At 38.3% G+C, this 23,640-nt stretch overlaps 1 protein-coding gene across 3 annotated transcripts in view; it reads right to left on the reverse strand.

Annotated features, from left to right (window-relative positions):
* Window positions 1-2,942: 2,942 nt before the first annotated feature.
* The window catches only part of FAM169A (family with sequence similarity 169 member A), a 39,587-nt gene continuing 18,889 nt past the window's right edge, over window positions 2,943-23,640 (reverse strand). For all 3 annotated transcript variants that reach the window (XM_039729994.1, XM_039729995.1, XM_039729997.1), the window contains exons 6-13: window positions 21,721-21,900; window positions 20,178-20,306; window positions 14,605-14,714; window positions 11,674-11,722; window positions 11,176-11,314; window positions 8,900-9,065; window positions 7,943-8,149; window positions 2,943-7,195 (exon numbers count right to left, since the gene is read on the reverse strand). In XM_039729994.1, the coding sequence (XP_039585928.1) occupies window positions 6,662-7,195; window positions 7,943-8,149; window positions 8,900-9,065; window positions 11,176-11,314; window positions 11,674-11,722; window positions 14,605-14,714; window positions 20,178-20,306; window positions 21,721-21,900 (1,514 nt within the window). In that variant the 3' untranslated portion in view covers window positions 2,943-6,661. The remainder of the gene's footprint in view (window positions 7,196-7,942; window positions 8,150-8,899; window positions 9,066-11,175; window positions 11,315-11,673; window positions 11,723-14,604; window positions 14,715-20,177; window positions 20,307-21,720; window positions 21,901-23,640) is intronic.

The following is a 23,640-nucleotide window of genomic DNA, read 5'->3' on the forward strand; positions in this document are numbered from 1 at the left end:
GTTTCAAGCAAGAGAACAATTTCACAAGTTAAAACGTATGAATTTAAAAGGGCTTAAAGCTGTGAACTTTGAAAATGGTATGACAGTCTTGATACTACAACTATTTGTAACAATTTCAGTGACTTTAAGAAATACTGAAGAGAAGCTAGAGGTCACAAGCTTTAGCTGATCAATATATATTTAGCTTGCATTCTTGAAATAAAAGAATCAAAGGCTACTTCTAAATTGGAAACTTTCAGCAATGTTGCAACTGAATGGGTAATCTGCCAGTCATGGATTTAGTGGTGAACAGAAATATTTCATCACTATAAATATCCACACTCACCACTTTATATTCTTCCTCTTAATTAGTACTTCACTTCTAGCCAAAGAGTTTTTCGCACAAATTGCAAGTCAAACCCTAATAAATTTCCTCCAGTTTATGCAGACAATAGTCACCTAGAGCAGATATGAGTATATCCAGATGGGGAGATTCCACCACCTCTTTGAGCAACCTGATCCAGCATTTGACCACTTCTAATTTAAACTGGTTTTTGTTTAAATAGAATTTCCTATATTCCAGTTTTTCCCCATTTGGGCACCACTGAGTCTTAATCCATCTTTATATCCTGCAGTGATACATAGCTTCTGCCTTCTCTCCAGATCTCTTAGGTTTTTGCCTTGATTAATGATTCCTGCACAGTTAAATTCCCCATGAGCTTACCAGAAACACTGAATAAACAGGAACTTCTGATGCCTAAGCAAGGGGGGGCACACCATTTTCGATGATCACCCATTTTCGAACATTACTTACCTGAACCATAGCCAGGGGAACAGTATTCTTATTATTGCACTTTTGAAGAATTCCAGTAGTTATTTACAACCAGGATGATGATTAATTGATGTCTTAAGTCAATCAACTTGCAATCCTATAAACAATGATCCTGAGGCCCTTTTAACCCTCCTGGGTCACAGGGGGCTCATCTGAGTGGAGCACTTCCCACAGCTCACCAAACTCAAGAGTTTGCAATACTCAGAGGACCCGTGCCAAAAGCTAATGATGAACTGAAAGCACCCCTTACTGCTTACGGCTCAACCCTCACTCCTTCAGAAATGCAAAGGCATTCAATATGAGTATTTCACTGAACTTAAGGGGAACTTTAGTAGGTATCTTTATCTTTGTACATATGCACATACATCTGTGAGTTAAACATGCTGTAGCAAGTACAGTATAAGTATTGCCATTTCGTATCTATAATTATGCTATATTGTTGAGTAAATCCTATTGAATCTCTTCATAAATAATAAACTAGTCAATGATTGAGTGTTGCCAAGTCCTTTACAGATAAACCACTGATGAAGTCCAGAACTAAGATTGTACTCAATCATGCTCTATCATTAGTTTGGAAACCTGTGGCATCCTATCTGCAGGAAGAAGGAAGCATCCAAAATTCATGTGCCTGTTGTTGAACAGGATGATAAAAGTCAGAGGGTCTTCAAAATTCCATACTTAGGGTAGAAGTTGGTATGTTAGTCGCTAATCTCCTAGACTCACCAGTGGAGTTTGGATAAAGGGTGAAAAGGAAGAGAGCTAAGGGAGGGGGGAAAGGAAAAGAAGAAAATCCAGCTGATAAGAAGTTCAGGTCCTGGGGCACATGAACCTCATGGAGTCATAGGGATACCTCAATCCCATTCCTGTGCCTGCTGTGTACTGTGTTATGCTTTATGTCCAGAAGACAGAACAAGGATATTTCTGGAAAAATGCTGCCCTAACTTTGTATGTCTGCATCTCAATCCATGTCCTACTCTTGCTCACTGAGTAATTACCAACCAACTTTATCTTCTATACTTCTACAAAAAGTAAGGGCATCCTCTTTGAACCTCATAACTTAGCAGGTCTCCCTAACTTTTCTGCATTCTCTGTCTCTGTGAATAAATTCAGATTGATTCTAATTTAATTTTCCTTTGTATGCTTCATTTCTCTAGTGAGTAATAGAGTGACTCTTGCCATCAAACTTTTCAAAGTCATGATTTGCAAATTTATATTAAACCTGCTTTTGCTAATACCTTTGAAAGTGATTAATTAAGCAACCTAAACTACTTGTGACATACATTCCTTCCACCAGGTATGTGTACACAAGGTTAAGACCCTCCCAAGCTTCCTCTTCTCCAGCAAGAACAATTGCAGCTCCAGCTCTTCTATCACAGATGCTTCTCCAATCAGGTTTCAGATCTAGAATTCAGGTAGGAAGCCAAACTAGTTGCTTTTGTACAATCTTTATAACTTCTCTTATAGGATCGTACAGACACAGTAACTGTAACCTGTGTCATAACCTGTTACAACTATTTTATTAGTTTACCACACTGGCCCACTCTAGACTTAGTAACTTACAAGTATTTGAAAGTAAGAGAGGGTAACAAACCAGAAAGTTATTTGCTTGGAGAGAGGGCATTATGTCACAATAGATAAACCTCCATTTATTTTTATAAAGCAAAGGTCTTGTTGCTTTAGTCTTTGCTGGACATTAACATGAAGAGAATACTTTAATTTCCTATAGCTGTCTTGAAAAGCTTTACTATATTTAGTGTTATAAATACATAACTTGTTGGCTGAATATCACAACTGCACTTAAGACATTTTAATGTACCACACTGTGGGGAGTGTGTTACAGCATTTCTAGTTGACTTGTCTATAGCAAACTGCGTTAACAACTCCTAAATTTACATCATGTTGCACAACTGATACAAACAGCAGAATGCATGCCGTAATGCTCAGAAGAGCCTATTTTGCTGCTTTTAAAAAATAAAATCTGATTCATACACTAAAGAAAATTATTTTAACTGATACAAGGCTTTTTAATAATTTTTTATAATTTTAAAAATAATTTTTAATTTCTTAAAGACTCCTTTGTAGAAGACAGGTTGTAAAATTATTGTTCCAGTGCATTGAACTACTTTATAATGTGCTTCCTATATAGCAAAAAAGGACTCAAATATTAAAAACCAAGCAAAAAATAATCACAAAATAAAAGTTTATTACTACTTCAAAACATTTCAAAAGCAGCTAAGACAGTACTAAAGAAAGGAAAAATTAACACAGTAACAAGACTAAGGTACAATACTATGCAATAGCAATACATCTTTCATAAGATTTATAAACAGGGTATCACTAGTTTAGAAAACATCTAACACCACATTTGTGGAAATAAATTTAAAGTGTATCCCCATAGTAATATTTTAGAACAGTCACTTAGAAGCAAGGAAGCTGAAACATAGGCCAATTTGTTACTAATAGTGTCAATGACATTGTAAATGGTCAATTTGATTATTGACATTTACAAAAGAAATGGTACAAAAAAGCAGCAAGGTCAGACATAATTTGAAATCAGTTAAAGCGCTTTTGAAATAAGATGTATACATTTTCATGCAAAGGACTGTGAAACAGGAGAATAGCAAACAAGAATTCTGCATTAAATTAAAATGGACTAAGCGAGAATATGGGAGAAGCAGTACAAGACAGACATTTGAACAAATATTGGATTCAAGTACAAAACCATTTACCATTTAAGTGCAAGGCTGAAGTCACAAATTAATGTTCTTTAAACTCTATTCCTAGACTAAATAAAGCTCAAAAATAATACTGCCTGCTTTTCACTGTACACACATAGTTCCACAGCATGTTGTAGTAACATTTGGTACAAACTTGTATAAAGTTGATCTTTTAATCTTTCGTTGCTGGTGCAATAGGACCTTTAAAATTGTTTAAGAGTTTGATGTTGATAAGACAGTTAATAGTCCCCAAGGTAAAGCACTCCAGTCAATATAGCTGTCAAACACATTCCCTTACATAAGTGCAACACAATTAATAAGGTATTGAACTACTCTTCTTGTGGGACAATCAGTACAGCAATAAAAACTATTATTTAAAGTCAGTATTTTGATTTTGCTACTCTGCATTTCCTGGAGAGATTGATGCCAAAGAAGTTGTTGTAGAAATAAAATGTGTCCTTTGGTGCAAAGTACTGCTATGATCACTGTTGGAACAGTGTCCATCTTTCATGACTGTACTGGTTATTGGAATTACTAATTGCATCACAACTGCACACATTGTGTTTGTAAAAGTCTACTCATCAGCTATTATCCCAGGCACCCCAGATTTATAAAGATAACTATTCAAGGCTACACTTTTAACGTGTGAATTTAAGTTCAGTATTTAAAACTGACTCACTGAAAGGAGATCAGAGATTTTGTTGTTCTCAATAGAAACCAAAACTATCCTAATATCATAGTGTCATAATATTTATGTATTTACTCACAAATGTCTCAAAAGAAAAGTACTAAATGAAATCATTCCAATTTAGCCATTAAAAGTAAAAAGTGAGTGAGAGAAATTAACTTCTCATGAACAGTTTTCCAACCTCACCAGGAATATAAGTGATAAACATACATATCAAAAATCCACCTAGAAGTAATTGAAATTACTGGGGCTCATAAGTAAAAGAATCCTTAACTTTTTCAAAGTGAATACATTTGTATCAATTGAAGGACTCAGAAGATGAATCTTCAGTAAAGCTTGCTGTAAAAATGGAAGATGAGTTGCAGTATACTGTGTACAACCAGCTCTATTTTAGGCCACCAGTCCTCAAAAATCCCCAATTCTTAGCAATGCAATAGATGTGTTTTCTAGACACTTCTTTTTTAAAAGCAATTATCTCAGCAGTAAAAGAGAAACCATATAGAAAATATCAAAAGTTTTGTCTTATATGCTTTATATAAAAAGCTTTATGAGTTTTAGAAATGCTTAAGGTTCACTTGAATAAGTTTACAAACAATCAGGAAATATCTTGAATATTTATCAATCATGGGGTTCATAATGAGTATCTGCATGTGAAGATACAGATATGATACTGTACATTGACATGATACTAGTTACATACAATAGTTCAAGAAACCCATATTTAACTCAGTAATCTCACACACCCTGAATCTAAATTTAAGATAACACACATTTTTTTAAAACTGCCTTTTTTTTCCTGTAAGTTGCTTTTAACAAATTGAAAAGGAACATAGTACTTCATCACCTGAAAAAAAAAAAGTATGAACGTATCTTAAATAGTTAAAATAGCTTATAAATAGATTTAAATTTTATAAGCATAAAAATCCAAAACCAGATTCTTACATTAACTTCATAAAGGGATAAAAGTTAAGACAGCATTTGCAACTATTCAAGTGAACCTTGTACCTCTGTTTTTGAGACACTGCAAAAGACTAGTTCACAGATCTGGAAAAGGAATATGTAGGACAAAAGGTAATGTAATCTTCTGTTCTCAGAATCATTGTTCTTTTATTTCTGAGTTTTTAGCCCATTACAAAAGGATCTGTATTTATTTGAAAGAAACACACAGCAAACTAAGGCCAATGTAGGTATGTGTGACAAGTTAAATACACAGTTTGCCAAGAGAACCTCAGAAGGGAAATGAGCATGACAAGTCTGGGTTTATTCCTGTTGGCATACAGTGAATTTTGGTTGCTGCTTTTAAGAAAAGTCATCAACTAGGAAGCTATCATCCCAGAAATTACACTCAAGTTAGAAAACAAAAGTGGGAATCAGAAGTATTCGCAAAGTATCACCCACTAACTCCTAAAGGCATAGAAGTTTGGCAAGCAAGCATTTGCTGAAATATCCACTAATACCCTAAAGAATATCACAACCACCTGAAATGTCAGTGCCCACTGGAGTCACACACCTGGAAGACACAACATTTCAGTAGTTACCGCACAAGACCAGCCAAGTATTTGGAAAACACAAAGAACTGCTTCCATTCAGACCAAAACAAGATCAAGATTTGTCATATCCTTTTCCTGTAATGCAACAAGGAAGCAGCTATCCACACATGCAAGTAGTTAGGAAGGCCGTTCAAATGATTCCATATAGAGGCTCCATTCTGTATACTCTGGAAAAACTTGAGCTTACCAAAATGCTTGCTTTGGAAACTACAAATAGTTTACTGTGTAGGCATCTCTTGATCTTTGCTCAAGAAATCCACTAGGAAGTGCTGTGGCAGACACTGCACTGCATTCTATCGCCTCAGCTGTTTCAAGTGATTCTCATGAAAGACAAGTGCTGCTCATGTTGCATTGATCTACTGAGCTACACCTTCTTGTACATTTTGAGACCTAGAAATGAAGAATTTTACGTTCTCTTAAGCCTGTGGGAAGGGAACAAGAAACAATGAGGGAATTTTTCTTGTTCTGCTTTTCTTCACAGTAGAGAACACAAAGTTATTAAAAAAAATTATCTCGAGTCATGTCCAGTGACAAGGAAGTCTATAGCAATTTAAGGGACCTTGACAGGATTTCACACTGCATTTTTCTTCCATGACTACCACCTCAAATATACAAACTATTCCCTTTGATAGCACAACTGTATTTATTCATCAGGAATCCTTTCTGAAGGGAGAAGTCTGGCTACTTACTTTCATATTACATAGAAGTTCAATTTCTAGTGGTTAAATTTAAAAAATAAACAAATCAAAACTTAAGGAAAGGGGATGAACCCAAGAGGAAATCCAACCCAGAATTTTAAGCATGTGTGTCCTCTGCCAGATATGGTGCAGTTACACCTTAATGTTTTACACAAAATAGCCTTGTTATAAATAGATAAATTATCACTATTTGATTTTTAAGCTGGCTTTCCTTTTTTCTTGGGTGGACCTTTGTAGCCTTTAGCCTTTCTTCGCAAGTTTCTTCGATCTACAACGGGTACCTCAACTTCTGCTTCCTCAGAGCTGCTGTCAGCAGCCCGCTCTGCCACTGTCTGCGTGTAGTGATCTGGCTGCTCTGTAGACTCTTCTGAGGGCTCTTCCAACTGGTTCTTCTGTGCTTCCTGTCCAGAAGGCTGCTGAAAAGAAACACCCTCAAGTTCAACCATTACCAAGGAGCTCTGACTCAAGGCAGCTGGGGCCTCCTGCGAGTGGTGCCCTGCTTCCTCATTTTGATCTTCTAATGAGGAAGGTAGGTTTTCAGAAACAGATTCTTCTGCTGCTTCAGTTACCACAGAATTGGGCAGGCCATTGTCAGATGACTCTTCCTTTGATGCCAAAGCAGCTGCATTTTCAGTGCTGGCCTTTTCGGATTCTTGGTGTTCTTCAGTGCTCTCCTTCTCTACTGATGTAACTTCTTCAGTCAGCATTTCTGAATCATTTTCATTTAAAACCTATGGGTGGAAGAAAACAATCGAAAGCAACAATTAGTTGAAGGTAAAAGACACTGAACAACTACTGCCTCTAGCTATTTTAACATCAGTGGATAGTTTGGCATTCAGCATGTACACATAACTTGACAAAACAGTCCTCCTTTTTGCACAAGACTATTTTGTGACCTGCATTTCATATCCAGAGTTCCTCTCTGATTTTTAAATTGTTCAAAAGAGTTGAATAATTTGAGGTACAGAAAAGGCATTCTGACATTAATCCTAAGGAGAAAAAATAATTTAGACAAATACAATTAGTGTTTTGCTAGCATATAATAATCTGCTTTTGCACTATAAACAAGAAAACAGTAAAACCTGTGTTCTGAAAGCAAAGACATTTTAGCAATAGTTAATTATTTGTACATTGCATCAGGCAAAAATTGCTAGACAAAACAAGTATGTGGCTTTTCACTGTTACTGAACCAGTATTTTAGTGAGAAACAGCAGTTTCATAACTGTCAAGGCAAACTGCTACAAACATATCTTTCTTTTGGGTATCACATGCATATAGGTCCCACTTCTGCACATTGAAACAAATGTTAGTGTATTCTCCTTATGGATTTACATAATCTGGCGTAATAATTTCTTGTCCCAATAATTTCATAAAATGTTAGGGGCTATTTTCTGTTACTTAACAAAAGAAAAAGCTCTGTGTAAGATAAATAGACTTTGAAGTAAAAATTACTTAACATTTTGTTTCAATTCTCTCACCTTCTCTGATTCAGTGTCTTCTGGGGGTTTTGCTGGAGCATCAAGGGTTAATGGAACAAACGGTGTTACAGGTTCTTTTCCTTGATTCTCAGACAGCAATTTTGATTCGACACTTGGAACCTCATTTACCATCTCCCCTTCAGCCATGAGTGAGATCTTAGCAGTTTCTTCTGCTACCTCACCATTAAAAGGTTCTGATGGCATTTCCTAAAAAAAAAAACCAAAACAAAACCCGCATATTTGTAAGTCAAAATTATGCCTAGCTATTGTTCCCCAGCAGATTAGCTAACTTAGCCAGAGTATTAGTTTGTTATTGTCACCTAGACTAAATATATGACCACAGCTTACAGTTAGGAGCCAAGACAAGGAGTTTTTAATGCATCTCTCATGCCTCGTGCAATCATTCTTTGAACCCAACATGTTCATCCATCAGTAAGAACATAAAACCCTGAGGGCATTGCTAGGCACAAAGAATATTCAGAAATTTAAATTGTAGTTGTTACCAAGGTGAAGCTAAAAGCTGGATTTAAAGTTGATGTTTAAATCCAACAGGCAAGTTTCAAGTAGAGAAGTAAAAAGAACCAACAGAAGTCACTGAAGCAGACCGTAGTGATGTCTCCAAAAAACTTTTTTAAAATTAGAGATACTGGATCAGATCTTGACCTTATCCCAGTTCTCTGGAATTTCTTATTAGGAGAAATCAATGAAGAAAACAAGCTAGAAATTCATCTTACTGAAGATCCTTTAAACTCTATTGTTCAAAATATGCACGTTTAAATATTTCCTGAAACTAATTCTGTACTAGTCTTAACTTCTCAGATACACTTCTTAATGAAGCACTGGTGCAAAAAATCAAAGAGGTGAAAATCACATGGAGCAAGGAAGCAAGGACCATATTTAACACAAACTGCAGCTGTATTCCAAAATTATCTGCTACTGTTATCCCATCCAGCTCACCTCCATCTCACTTTGTTTCTCAGAGGGTGATACGTGCATTTCTGCTTCTAATACGGACTGATCATCATTTTCAACAATTATTTCCTCATCCTTCTCAACAGTATCCACCTTAGGCACTTCTACTAAGTCTTCAGAGCTTTCAGATGTGTGGGCAAGAAGTTCCGGCCTGTAGCAGGTATTGAGATATATCTTTTAGATTAATGCATAATTTTGGTGATCTCAGCAGGGAAATTCTTTCATGACCAATTATGTAGTGCATGTTTGCCACAGGAAATACAAATCAAGAAAACTGAATGAATCTAAAAATGGCTAACTCCTCATTAGGAAAAAAAAACAACAACTAGGAAAACTACTTTGGCAATTATAAAATTATATCTGTCTCATTGCCATTTTATGGGAAAGAAATCTGAAATTTCTCCAAGTTTGTTATTTTAGATTTAGAAAGTAGTGATGCATGACATATTTGAAAGCTACAAAGGGTTAAGAAAAGCAGCAACTTTTTTTTCCCTCCATCCTCACTGTAAAAACATTTTCAAATAATGGAATTATGAAAACAGCTGTATTTGTATAACCACTGAAAATACAGGTATCACAAAGACCATGACTGGAAAATAACTCAAGGCAATAAACACATCAAGAGTGAATAAGCTGCCATCAGCTAGAGGTTACATTAGCAAATATCTAAAGGTGAAGTGCTGATGCACTGCCACTACTTCAGAGTAGTAACAGTAAATCAAATATTCAGTTCTCATTTTTGAGATGATAAAGTTTAGATGAACTGAAACTATTACATATGAGCAAAGAAAAATGTGCATGCAATAGATTCACAGGAGTCTACTTTGTGATCTCATAGTAAAGGCAGTACTGGAGGGTTTTATCCTACATGCCAGTCTTGAGATGAAAGTAGGACTCAATAGGAAAGTCCACAGCAGAAGACCCTGTTTCATTTGTTGTGTGCATGAACGAAACATACCAAGCTTATATGCTGTTCTGATGCCTCCATTTCAGCACTCCTCTTAGCTCTGCTTAAAAACACCATGTAACGCATCTTGTGAAACAGCAACACCTCATTGCCTTAATTTTGGCAAGGCCCAAAATTTGACATTCAAATTAGGTTAGTTTAGTAACCAATCATATCAGGTTAGTCCTCTCACATACAAACTAGCCAATTATTAGAAGTAACAGCACTTCTTAAGCTGTGGCAGCATCAAGTGTGCCAGTTGACCTGTTGAACCAGCTTAGAGCAGTGCACTGACAGTGCAGCACAGCAATACATATCTGTAATTCCACAGAGCAATTTAAACACAAAAAATAGCCACTAGCTGGTGTAAGGTCTCAACTGCACAAAGAGAATCCCAACTAATTCTGTTTAAAGAAGCCTCATGTCACAAGCTTGAGTGACTTCCTAGAAAATAATCAGGTTATCTTCAGTTTGTTGAAAGAGGCTTTAGGGGTTGAAGTGGGTTTCTTTGGAAGAGAATGAGAGGGAGACATACACATGGAGCAGGGTGGGGTGGGCATAGTGTGTCTGTGAGGAAGGAAGGGGCTATTTATTGACTAAAAATAGAAATTCTGAATGGAAAGCAGTACAAATTATTACTCCAAGCCCTGTCCTGTAAGAACTGTTATGGCACAAAAGTCACACTACTCTTCACATCCATATCTATGATGTTACACAGGTTAACATTAAACTGGAAATGGTTTTGGGTTCTTTTCAGGATGTTAGATCAGATATGATGGTTTGAAATATTGTCTGAGCAAAGGGCTTTCCTTTGAAGACATGGCTCCCTATAACACTTATTAGCTGACAAGCAGTGACCAGCTCCCCAGCTGAACAGTCAGACCATATTTTATTGCAATACATCAACTGTAACAAGAAGTGGGGAAGGGATACCTCCTCAAAGACCACACAGGGTGTTATGTATGTAAGTCCAGATATATTATCTCAAGAAACTGTGCTGTGAATACAAATATTTTTACCATTGTACAGATTCAGTTACAACAGGACACACTCAACCTTCACTATTTTCCTACTATTTCTATTATCTACTGAGCTTTCACAGGTACTACATTGTGGTGCAATCACTCTTCAAATGATGTCTCATTTTTCTCTCTTCCTATCTTGTATTAGACTTTACTTTTAGTAATTTTAAAATGAAGCAAGTGAAGTGGGGAGAAAGGAGAAGCAATACCAGTTGCACACCCTGAGACACTAATGTAGTTTGTGGCTGCCTAAGCAACAAAATAAGAAATCAGTAAAAATGGGCTCCTGGTACCTGCTTTTGGACATCTGAAGAGCATTTTCCTCATCTTGTTGGGAAGTTTCAAGTCCAGGTTCCTGTCTATTTTTATTTAGCCTCTGACGTTTTAAATGACTGCTTCGTGTCCAGATGGAAACAGGAGTTGCATTAGGATCTTAGGAGAATAACACAAAAAAAAATTCCAGTGAACAAATTCAGACTAAGATCTGCATATGACTTCGCCATCCAAAATAGTTCATGAAAGAAATTGAGTGCCACTAAAAAGCATTTCATTGTGTTACTTTCTTTTGTACTTTCTTTCTGAATAGGGTCTTTACCAAGACTCATAACAATTTTATCTGAATTCCTCTAAAAGATATACGAGTTGAATCTCAGCACCTTACAGGAAAGCATGTTTTCATATCCATTTTACAGATGAATGAAGCAAAATGGAAAGCTATAAAATAGCCTGCAAAACTATCTATCTAGAGTATCCACCTAGATAATATACTAGATAATCAAGGTTATTTTTACCTTCAGATGTGCTTGCATCTGTTGATTCTTTACCTTTTTGAGAGTCAGCCTGTGGAGCAAAAGCAAAGCTAGTGTTATTCTAAAATTTTCTGAATTTACTAAAATACCTTCATCATCCTACCTATGGTTGCACCTTTCTAAAGCACTATTTCATAGTAATGATCCTATAAAACAGCAGTTAAAATAATTCTTAATTTATAACTAAGTCTTCTGTCTCATCTCAACAAATTTAACGTTTTTTAAAAGTTGTCTTTATGTCATGGATTACTAGTTTTTCTTTGTTTTACTTCTGGCTTCAATATAGAGACAAGATTTCAAGCTGACCTGTCACTATTAACTAATACTATCAAGATTTTTTCCTAACAGTTCTGCTTATAGTAAGTGTCCACACAAGTCAATTATAGGACTCTCTTTCTGTTTTTCCCCATTCTGTGTAAATCCAAGGGACTACACTGCAGATGTTGGCAAAATTTATTTGTAAAGTCTTATTTTTATACTTGTATACTATTCTATAGCTTTATTTTTGTCATGACATCCAACAGAATAGGGCAACTCATGTAAAAAATAAAAAAGCCAGAACTTGGTGATTCATCAGTAAGGCAGCTTACATGCACAGTCAGCACAAGAGGCTGCTTAGCTCCCTCTCCCTAGAGCTTTTTTTGTCCCCTGTTTCTCCACACCATCCCAATACCTTAATTTTTTTTTTGCAAATTAGCTGAGGATTCGGCACTTGATACAGTGAGTACAAGCTGTACACATTAAAATAAAATTATGTACATTGTTTGTTCTTAGCTGCTAGTAATAATCTGAAACAGCAATTACCAGCATCCTGGTCCACCTTTTCAGTCTCACTTCCAGTATTGTGGAAGAAGACTGGCAAAAAGTGGTCATACCTACATTCTGCTACTTGAAGTAGTGTCCTAGATTGCAAGGCAATGTGTATTCTATTTACCACCTGTTAGAGGTGTGGCAGTTATCTTCTGTTAACTGGGCAGTTTTCTTTATCTCTTCCATAATCAATCCTCCCTCCAGGGAAACATCTGCTATGAATGGGCTATTGAGTGTCACTGCATGACTGATAAAAATTACAGCATCCCACTGTGAGATGCTCCAGCCAGAGGGAGGAGCCAAGCATCCTAACTGGATATAATCTGAGATTTTGGGCCACCAGAACAGCCTTTCCACTGGATTCCCAGAGGAACAGCTGCCTTTTCCACTGGATCTTCAGAGGAAGACTACCACTTCTACAGGATCACTGCTCCAACAGAGCCACACCTGACACTCCAGGAGGACTGCAGCCACCATTTAATGGGACTGCTACCAACCCCCTGACCAGATTGTGTTCTGACTCTGTTGGTGTTGTTTTGTATTACTACATTGTTTATTTTTTTTTTTTTTTTCCCCTAATAAAGAACTGTTATTCCTGCTCCTATATCTTCGCCTGAGAGCCCCACTTAATTTCAAATTTGTAACAATTTGAAGGGAGGGGGTTTACACTTTCCAGTTCAGGGGAGGCTCCTGGCTTCCTTAGCAGACGCCTGTATTTTCAAACCAAGACAAGTAGTTTCAAGTGAGCACTAAGTACATAAGAATTTGCAAACTAACAACAAATTATTTAGAATCAAAATGCACAAAATGGGGAGTGCTAACAGAAAGGTAAAAATTAAAGTTGGGAAATGTTTTTTCATGGTTTGGGGGAAAGTGGGATATTTTACTTTCTTAGGTGGTGCAACAATTTTCAAACCATTGCAGAACTGCTTATAGATACTGCAGAAGCCAATTTTAGAGCTGCCAGCAGTTTTACCAAGTTATGAGGATTTGGAGCACTTTGGTATCTACTGTCTTTTCCTCTACAAAAGGGAAAGAGACAGGGCTTCTTTAACTCACAGCAACAAAAATCAAAAGAATTGCTATCACTCTCCTGTTTTCTACGGGTATATCCATATAGCTCCATAACCAAAATGTGTAAGTTTTTAGATCATTTTGCTGATGTGATCGTTTTTGGAATCTACCTAAAACTCAGAGATGAGGCTAGAGACACTGTTGCAAATGAAAGACAACTAAGAGTTATTGCTTCCAGTCACTGAGAGATTTAAAAAATCACTATTTTTCTGTCAATTTTGCTTTGGGAAATAATTTTTCTCAACTGGGAAAACTTTACTTAAAGTTTAAATATTAACATCTGAGAGTATTGATTTAGCCATTATTTCCTATTTTTAATTAAAGCACTGACTTCTATGAAAGCATGGTCATGTCAATAACACAGACATTCCTTAAAGCATGCGAATCTATGCTCATGGTATTTGGAGCTATGAATGATTGTCAAGCACATTCTGTGTGGCTTAAGAACACAAATGAAATAAAAGAAGAGATTCATAATATTTAATGACCCAAACATATTCATAACCACATGTCCATGAGCAGCTGCAATCTGGCTGCTGTATCAAATACACGCAAAGAAAGCTGCGGTCTTTTTGTACAGACAATGTCTATCTCTCCACGCAAACTTAACATCAGCCATTGTATTGAACTGTTACATGGATATTTACCTCTAAAAACTCTCTAAATAGTTTAATCTCAGAGACAGTTGAAATACTCTCCTTTATGCAATCTGGTGGTAAAAGACCCAAATTGCAGACCCTGATATCTGCAGCACACACTCTCTACATGCATAGGGAAACCCCACCTGTCCACAAAAAAACAACAAAAAGGCCAAAACCAAGAACCAAACCAAAATCAAACACAGCAAAAAACAAACAAAACAAAACCAAAACAAAAAACCACCAACCCATCTCCAACATTAGCATTACATCAATGGGAAGCATTACATCCATACAGAAAGTAACAAGTAAGCAAAAATAATTTCTCATAACTGTTTTTCCAGTAACAATACACTCAAAAAAAAAAAGAAGTAACAAACTGTGTACCTACACTTAGTTGTGTTTCTGCCTCAGTCCTTGGTCCACCTGATTCAGATACTGCAGACTGACAAAAACTGTCCTCTGCTTCCAAACTCTTATTCTCCTTCTTTGAGGTCTCTCCTGTGAAGATTTAAAGGAGTAAACAGAGCAAGAGAAAATGAGTACCTTTATATAACAACCATTTGTCCTGCTTGCAGCTGGGATAGAGTTACTTTTCTTCCTTATAGCTCATACAATGCTCTGTCTTGAATTTAGTGTGAGATAACACATTGATGTTTTAGTTGTGCTAAATAGGGGGTGACCCTTATTCAAGGACTTTTCACTTTGTTATGCTGAGTGAGCAGGTGCAAAAGAAGCTGGGGACAAGACACAGCCAGGACCAAAGAAATATTCCATACCACATTGTTAATCCCAGTAAATAAACTGGGAGGGGCTAGTCACTGCAACTGCATTGTGTATCAGTTCTCTCTCTTGGGTGTCCTTTTTCTGGTTTTGTTGTCTCCCTTCTCATTATGATTATTGTCACATTATGCTTCTGTTTAATTTTATTTCGGTTATTAAAATGTTCTTGCCTCAATCCAGAGGTTTTGCATTTTTTTCAGATTCTCCTCCCCACCCCACTAAGGGGGGAACAAGCAGATGTGTGGCCGTTAATTGCTTGTCAAGTGTGAAGGAAAGACCTTCAAGGAAGACATTCCATGTCACCCAGGCAAGTGGACCACCATGGAGAGGGAGGTGTCTAGGACCTGAGGGAAGTAGCTGTGATGGAGATGATTTATTACAAGCCAAAGAAGGTGAAGTCACCTACTGATCTTGACAAAGCCCAACGCACATAACCCACGTGGTAGATATTTGTATATGTAGCACACCATCATCTCAACTCATTGGCATAAATGACCTAGAGAGATGAAGAAGCACTCACAGTGGTTTAAGTGGTTTGCTAACTCTGGGAATACAAAGAAAATCTCTCTCCCTTCCTATGGACTTGCCTCTCAGTTGTGAAAAAATCTGTTCAAAAAGTATGAAAAACAGCTCCAGGAGTTACAGCAACAAAAAGAAGTTCTACTCCCCACCTGTACAGACAAGTATCCCAGCTATTAAGAGATTCTTTTGCTCAAAAAAGAGGGTAAAGGGTACACACCATGGTTTTTAAAATCCTGTGGGACCACAGAAAGGATATGAAAAAATTATATGGAAATCCACCTCCACCCTAGAGGCATGAACTGCAAGGAAAAACAATCACAAATGTGGATTCTTCCAGGAAAATTGGTGCTCCAGTCTCCAGCAGGCAATTCCCCAGACAGAATGGAATGGCTAATCTTACTCCTGATTCTATGGTAAAGAATTCTAATCCTTTTTCACAAGAAGTGGGTGGAGAATGCTATATCCTGTACTAAGAGGGCCCTGCCTCTCATCAATGGGAGACGACAATCAGTTAAGTTCACTGGAATGTGAGGATCCAGTAGCCTAGAATGTCAAACCCACAAGAGTATAAGGGTCTAATAGACATTAGTGCACAGTGTCCCATAATGCCATCATGCTATAGAAGGCAATAACCCATTTGTAGCTCTGGAGTGACAGGGAGGTCCCAATAGTGGACTGTAAGGGAGGCTGAGACTCGCCTGAGTGGGAATGAGTGGCAAAAGCATGTCACTGTGACTGCCCAGAGACTCTGTGCATCTTTGTCACAGACCATTTCAGAAGAGAATATTTCAGGGACCCAAAAGGCTTTCACTGGGCTTTCATTACAGATGCCTTGGAGACAGGGGAAATTAAGCATCTGTCTGCCTGGCATTTTCTCTCAGAGCATCCTTCTGTTGTGGGGCTGTTGAAGAACAACAGGTGCCAGTCACTAACACAATGGTGAACCATCAGAAATACTGCACCAACTAGACCGTCCAGGAATCTTGAAAGTGATCAAGGACTGGCCTGAAAAGATTTTGGAATATCACTAGAAGAAGTGACCCATACTCAAGAGAACTCACTGTGTAATAAATTACCAGAAAAAGAGAAGAAATATGCCTTATTTACTTATTGTTCTGATACATTGTAGGAAAGAGAGATTGAGTGTCCTACAACAAGCTGCTGAAGGAGAAGGTGAATCAAGTGAATTTGCAAAGGTGAAGGCCATCCAGCTGGCTTTAGACACTGCTGAATGAGAAAAACGACCAATATTTTAGTTCTACACTGACTTGTGTAGTGACAAATACTCTGTGGGGTGGTTGCAATGATAGAAGCAGAGTAACTGGCAGCAAAAATGTAAGGCCATCTGAGCTGCCATATTGCAGTATCTTGCATATGCCATATGTTGTAGGTTAAGAAGGAAGTGAGTTTTTTGGCAGGTTGTGGTCAAACCAATCAGTGCTTGGATTTGAATATTGGCACCTGGTTTGGCCACTGAAGGTATGGACCGCCTCTGAGGGAGCTAAAATCTGAGAACTCCTGGGAATTCTCTCCCTTGGTTCAGGTCAGTGAAGGAGCTCAGAGCTCCCCTGCCCAGCCGGGGCTGGCTGGGGGAGGGAAGCCATGCGGCCGGGTGAGGTAGGCCGGAGCCTCGGGCAGAGGAGGGGGTGAAGGCCTTGCAAGATGGAAGGGTGGAGGAGCCCTGAGAAGCATCGGGCCTCCCAAGAATGAGATAGAGAGAGCCAGTGCCTGTGCTGCCTTGGAATGTGATATCATGGACTGGCAGCACAGCCGGCCAGAAGGAGAGGTGGGGCATGCAGCACAGAGAACCAGTCTCTGTGGGAGTTCCAGGCAGACAGAGGTGAAAATTTTAACCCTTTTCTTGAATAGTGGAAACCTTACAAATACTGATCCTCCTGAATCTGAATGAGGAGAGAGAGAGAGAGATGAAGCAGGAGGAAAGGGGCAAGTGTGAGGAAAGTTGGTGCAAGTGAGAGATGTCCAGAGAGGTGGGAAGAATCCTAGCTGGGAAGAGATGATGGAGTGGCCTTGGGCTGGACTCTTTCTTGTATGGCCATGGACAGACCCATGTATTTCCTGTGAGCCAGAGACTGCATTTAGGGGGAGGCAATGCCTTGAAGCCAAGAGAGTGGAGTGAAGCAGTGGCGTGAACAGAGACGGCTGAGGAGGGTGTGAGATGCCCTCTGTCTTCAGAGAAGAGCAAGATCTCTGTTCATGAGGCCCCGAGGCCCCAGTGGGTGAAATCTGGGGGGGACTGGTGTCCCGAAGCTGAGAGACTGCTGCTTTTGTTAGAACTGGGCAGGGCATCCTTAAATGGGGAACCCTAAAGGCAGCCCCTGGTCCATGTGCAGTGATGAGAGCACTGGACATGGAGGGAAGAAGTCACAAGGGCCGATGTTCTCTGGGCGGTGCCACGAGTGACATGGAAACACAAGAGGTTTCAATTGTGTTTCTAGGGGAAGCCTATGGTGCAAGGGAGGACTCCTCTCTCCCTGATGGATTTGAGAGTCGATTATCTAAGGGGTGGTGATGAACTGAAAGTTGATTTTCTGAGAGACGGTGACGTGGTGGAAATCTGTGGTGTCATTTCATGCTGTGGAGGAGATGGGGGGAGGAGAAGGAATGTATTTGGAGGGTTTTCATTCTTAGTTCTTTGTCTGTTCCCTTTTAGATATTGTAATTAATAAAGTTTGTTTCCTTTACTCCTAAGTTAGAACCTGCTTTGCTCTGTTCCTGATCACATCTCAAAGAAGCCATTAGGAAAAGTATATTTTCATGGGGGCACTGGCATTGCACCAGCCTCAAACCATGACACCATATCATATGCCATAGACAAGATACTGCTGTCTAGGTGGAGAACCTGGTTGTGAAAGTACCTGATGCAGAGACTGATGCACCCACTAAATGGGCCACAGAGGAACATCAGTACAAACAGAAAGTGCATCAGGCTGCTAAGATTGAAGCAACTCAGGTGGATCAGAATTGTCAGTAAAAGAGAAAATTATTGCAGAATGAGATAGTGCAACTAATTTTCCAAACAACATCCTAGACAATTGGGCCAAAGACCATGGCATTGAGTGGGAATATCACATTCTCTGTCATGTACCAGCCTCCCCAAAATTGAAATTATACAACAGGCTGTTATCCATTATCCTGGAGCAGTGGGTGGCAATCTTCAAACATTGGGCAGAAGCCACCTGTTAAATAAACACTAGGGAATCTGACAGTCAGTCTGACACAGCATAGTCCAAACTTCTACACATTGTAGAAAGGAAAATAAATTTCCTGTAGTGTGCATAAACATGCAGAAAGAAACAGTCTGGGTTATTCCTGCTTCAGGAAAAAGCAAAATAATTTGTGGAACTGAGTTTGCTCAAGCACGTGGCTCCCCTTAGCAGGTAAATACAGGAAGATGGGGGAAGTCCATTGCATTGCTTATGGGGATTTGATTTTGGGTGCAAGTAGCCAATAAATTAAATTGCATTATATTAATTACCATATAACACTTTATACTGTCTCTTTCATGGTTATATGCCTACCACTCAACTGGGGACCTCACAGCACCTGTTTTCACCATTCTGAATTTGGGAATCAGAACCTGATTCCATATTAAGGCTATTACAGTAAAAACCACCCAGACCAATGAACAAATAACTTTGAGAAAGCAAACAAGTGCAGTGGTGACAGAAGGCAGAACTGGCTCCAGCATGCAACAATCCATCTTGATGCAGTATCTTTTCTGCCCTGAAAGATCGTTACAACAGATGGAACTCAAAGTCATGGACTAAAAGAATTCAACAGACATTTTAGAGGGAAGGCCCATAGACTAAGACAATGATACATGTATGTGAGGTCTGTGTGTATCAGAAAATAGGAAATGTAATGATGTCAGAATGACTGGCAACTGCAAAGAACAGAACCTGGGTATGACATAGCAGATACAGAATATAAGGAGTGGATATCATCCCACTTCCAGAAGGGATAGAATTAATTTTTTCCCTAGTAGTGATATAGTGCTGCATTTTGAATTCAGTATGAAAATAATGTTGATACCACACTATTTTCATTGCTGCTGAGTAGTGTTTACCCTTTGTGAAGGATTTTTCAGCTTCCCACACTTTGCCAGTGAGCGGGTGCACAAGAAGATGGGAGGGACCATAGCTAGAACAGCTGACCTGAACTGGCCACAGGGATATTCCACAGCACAGAATATCCTGTTCAGTATATAGACTGGGCATAGTTGGCTAGAAGGGGCTGTTTGGCAATTGCCTCAGCATCTGTCAGCAGGTAGTGAGCAACTGCACTGTGCATCACTTTTCTCTCTTGGGTTTATTTATGTGGTTTTGTCTCCCTTTTCTTTATTATATTTTATCTTATTTTAATTATTAAGCTGTTCTTATCTCAAGACAGAGGTTTTACTTTTTTTTTTTTTCCTCAGACTCTCCTTCCCATTTTACCAGGGTGAACAAGCAGCTGCATGATACTTAGCTGCCAGCTGGGGTTAAAATATGACACCATTCCAAATATGATCTCAAAGGTCTCAGGACAAATAGAAATCTTTCTGCTAGTTTCTACATAGTGTTCACAGAAGTCACTCTTGCATAGTATTTTTTCAACTTTCACAAAGTGTCAGAAAAGAATAAAACAAAGCATCCATACCTGCAATTTTGAGATTTTCCTGTTGCACTATAGACATAATAGACTTTCTCTGGAACCAATCACCTCCTCCCTCCACTTGCCACAAAAGGTTTTTATCCCCAGGGTACTTCTCAAGGTACTGCTTACAAGCTGAGCAAACACAAAAAAACCCCACCATATTATAGATACTATATACTCAGCTATATCTCAGATTTAAAGTTTATCGAAATCAAATTATTTGAAATCTACCATCATACAAAAACAACAACAGAAAGAAATGTTTAACAAAATAGTCGAGTCTGAAATAAACTTTGCTTTACCCTACACATCTGTGTTAATTAAACCCTTCTTAATATGGCTTTAAATATTTTCTGTTATTATCTTAAACTGCAAGCAAAGATGAATGGGATTTTCTTCTTTTCCTATTACTCGAGATTTTTGCAACTTCACTAGTTACTGTTCCTGCCAACTACAAAGCCAAACTCAGGACAGAAGGGCTCTTAAGCAGAGGATGTCATCGAGTGCTTTTTGTCCCCTCACACTCTGGTAGGAACCTGTGACAAGCACTCCCTGGAAGTGTTAATGGTACCATTGAATGGTTAATCACTGTTCACTTCCAGAATATTTTCTGCGCTTCTATTCTTCCATCTTTTTTCTCTCTAAACCTGTATCAAACATACAGATGAAGAGGTATGCATGCTTTGACACTATTCTTTGGGCTTTGCTAGAAAAAGCTTCCATTTTTCACCAGGTCTAATATTGATACACAATTTCAGAGCACAAGATCCCCACTGTGTAGTTTCTTAACTACAAAAATGAATCGGTCATTAAATTCTGCTCAAGTAATTTTCCTCATTGAAGCTTAACAAATTAGGTCTTATCAGATCTAGTGACAGACTGTGGTGCTTCAAAAAGCAGAAAATTTCTACTGGTTAAGAAGGCCAGATAAAAATGTTCATAGAAGGAATCCTGGCAAATGGCCTAAGAAGGAACAAGCCTTGAGAAACAGGGCAAAAGAAACATGCTTCTTGTCTGAACACAGTCCCAAGAACATAGTTTACAGAATCCATGTAATTTCCTACATGACAGAGTCCTCTTAGGCTGCTAATGGAAACCTTGTGTTTTAGAACTGTGCCTTCTGATATGCAAGTTAAAGCAGAGCCTAGTCCTCTTCACCAGAAGTTCAGAGAAAGCATGAATTAAACAATCTTGTGAGGTTTAGGTGTGAGCAAGGAAAAGGGGCTACAAGGCAGACAGACATTAGATCCCACACAGAAACACCTCAGCCCATGCTACAGGCTTGGTGGGGGAAACAGGACAGTGGTGAACTTCACCGCAGTTAAACTCAGAGTTCAAATAATCTACTTTTACATAGAGGACTAAAAATTGAATCAGGAACTACTTCATCTTACACAAATCAGTTCTTTTAGCCTCCACCAAAGGGCAGAAAATTTAATGTGGAACCTGAGGATAAGGCCACAAACATAGAGGTTTAATGACAATACTCATTTGGACATGAAAAGAAACCACAAAGAAGATCAGAAGAAAAAATTAAAGAGCTTGCCTGTATACATGAAAGATGACAGTGGATATCGTAGGCCAAGAGACTCTTCAGTAAAGGAATCCACAAAGTCTTCCAACATGATTAACCCAGCCTCTTTCCCACGATGTTTCTTTCTAACAAACATTGTGTCTAGCACTGGCAACATATACTTCTGATGAACAACAGAGCTACAAACACTTCCTGAAATAATCAGAGGGAAAAAATATCTATCAGTATGGATGACGTAACTGCATGCTGACTGACATGCTGCAGTATGGATTTTAGGATATTTAAATAAAGACTTTTATAATTTATAAAAATTCCAAACCATATAAAAGTAAGTAAAATTAAGTAAAGTTATAAAATAAGTTATAACTTTATTAAAAATAAATAATTCCTATTAGTCATTTAATAACTTGTTTGAGCAAGCTTCATAAGGTTTCCAAGACACATCAATAGAATAATGTAACAGAAAAAGTCTGTAGCACCAAAAAAGAATAGACAAGACAGAGAGGAAAGGCTCACTTTGAAATCCCACTATACAGTTCTATATGAAAACCAGTAAAAACGGAACTGAAAGATGGAGGAGAGAATAGGAGAAAACAAAATTAATTAATTACACTTTTATGCTGATTACATGACTTCTCAGGACAAATTTGAAAAGTAATTCAGTTCTTGCTTAAAGACTGAAACAATGATTCAAATTTTTTAAATGAAGACACAAAAAATGCAAGGACATTTTACACTGAAATTCTCCCTTAAACAATATATTATCCTAAATTAATCAAACATGGAACAGATGGTGACAACACATAGGTACTTCAATATCAGAGGATTCCAAGGACAGCTATGAATTCAGCAGTGAGAAAAGGATGTCATTATAATGGCATTAAGGCAGTCCTTTAATAGCCAATAGCCAATTCACTTTCAGGCCCTTCAGTGAATCTGTGAACTATGGCAAAGAGTTGCCCTCTTCTCTGACAAGGACAATGAGAAGCAAAGTTGTCTATACAACCCAGTTAGTCTTTGCAAACTTCTATTTTTAGGACCCATGAACATACTTATTTTTGGGCCATGAAAACAATCAGAGGGCTAGAGCACTGCTCAGGTTGTTCAGCCTGGAGAAGAGAAGGCTCTGGGGTGACCTAAATGTGGCCTTTCAGCACCTGAAAGGAGCCTACAAGAGAGCTGGAAAGGGATGTTTTAAAAGGTCACATAGTCACAGGATAATAGGCAGTGGCCTTAAGCCACAGGAGGGTAGATTTAGATTGGATATTAGGAAGAAACGTTTTACTGTGAGGGTGGTGAGGCTCTGGGACAGGTTGCTGAAAGAAGGTGTGAACATCCCTGAAAGGGGATGTTCAAACTGTGAAGCTGTGAATGCCCCATCCCATGTTCATGCCAGGCTGGATGGGGTCCTGGTCTAGTGGAAGGTGTCTCTGCCCATGGAAGCAGGAGTTGAAACTAGATGGTCTTTAATGGTCCATTCCCACCAAAATCATTCTATGATTCTATTATTATTTTGATTTTTGAAGCAAGGGAAACTTGAGCAGAGTGGTTATATTACTTGAGTACACTTTGGGATGCTTGAAGACCTCCACCACTCCTCAAAACATCTGTTTACAGAGTGGCCTTTTCCACATAGGCTGCTCATTTGGAGAGCACAACACACACTCAAACATGGGTGAAATTTTGAAAATTTTTTGAAAGAAAAACCTTCCATTTTTGCTAACTCAAGACAAGCACAGTCCAATCCAAGTGTAAACAATTGCTCTAGAGAAGAAAAAAATGCTGTCAGGTATATCAAATTTCTTAATTTTAAATACATTTTGTAATTATGAAGTAAACTAAGAACTTACATTGCTAAAGCATGTAATTATTTCAGCCAGAGATTTTAACAGCCATCTGGTCTCTTATGACTGCAGGAAAACACCAACTCAA

Source organism: Passer montanus, unplaced genomic scaffold (assembly GCF_014805655.1).
Source record: "Passer montanus isolate IOZ18808 unplaced genomic scaffold, ASM1480565v1 scaffold7, whole genome shotgun sequence".
Lineage (NCBI taxonomy): Eukaryota > Metazoa > Chordata > Aves > Passeriformes > Passeridae > Passer > Passer montanus.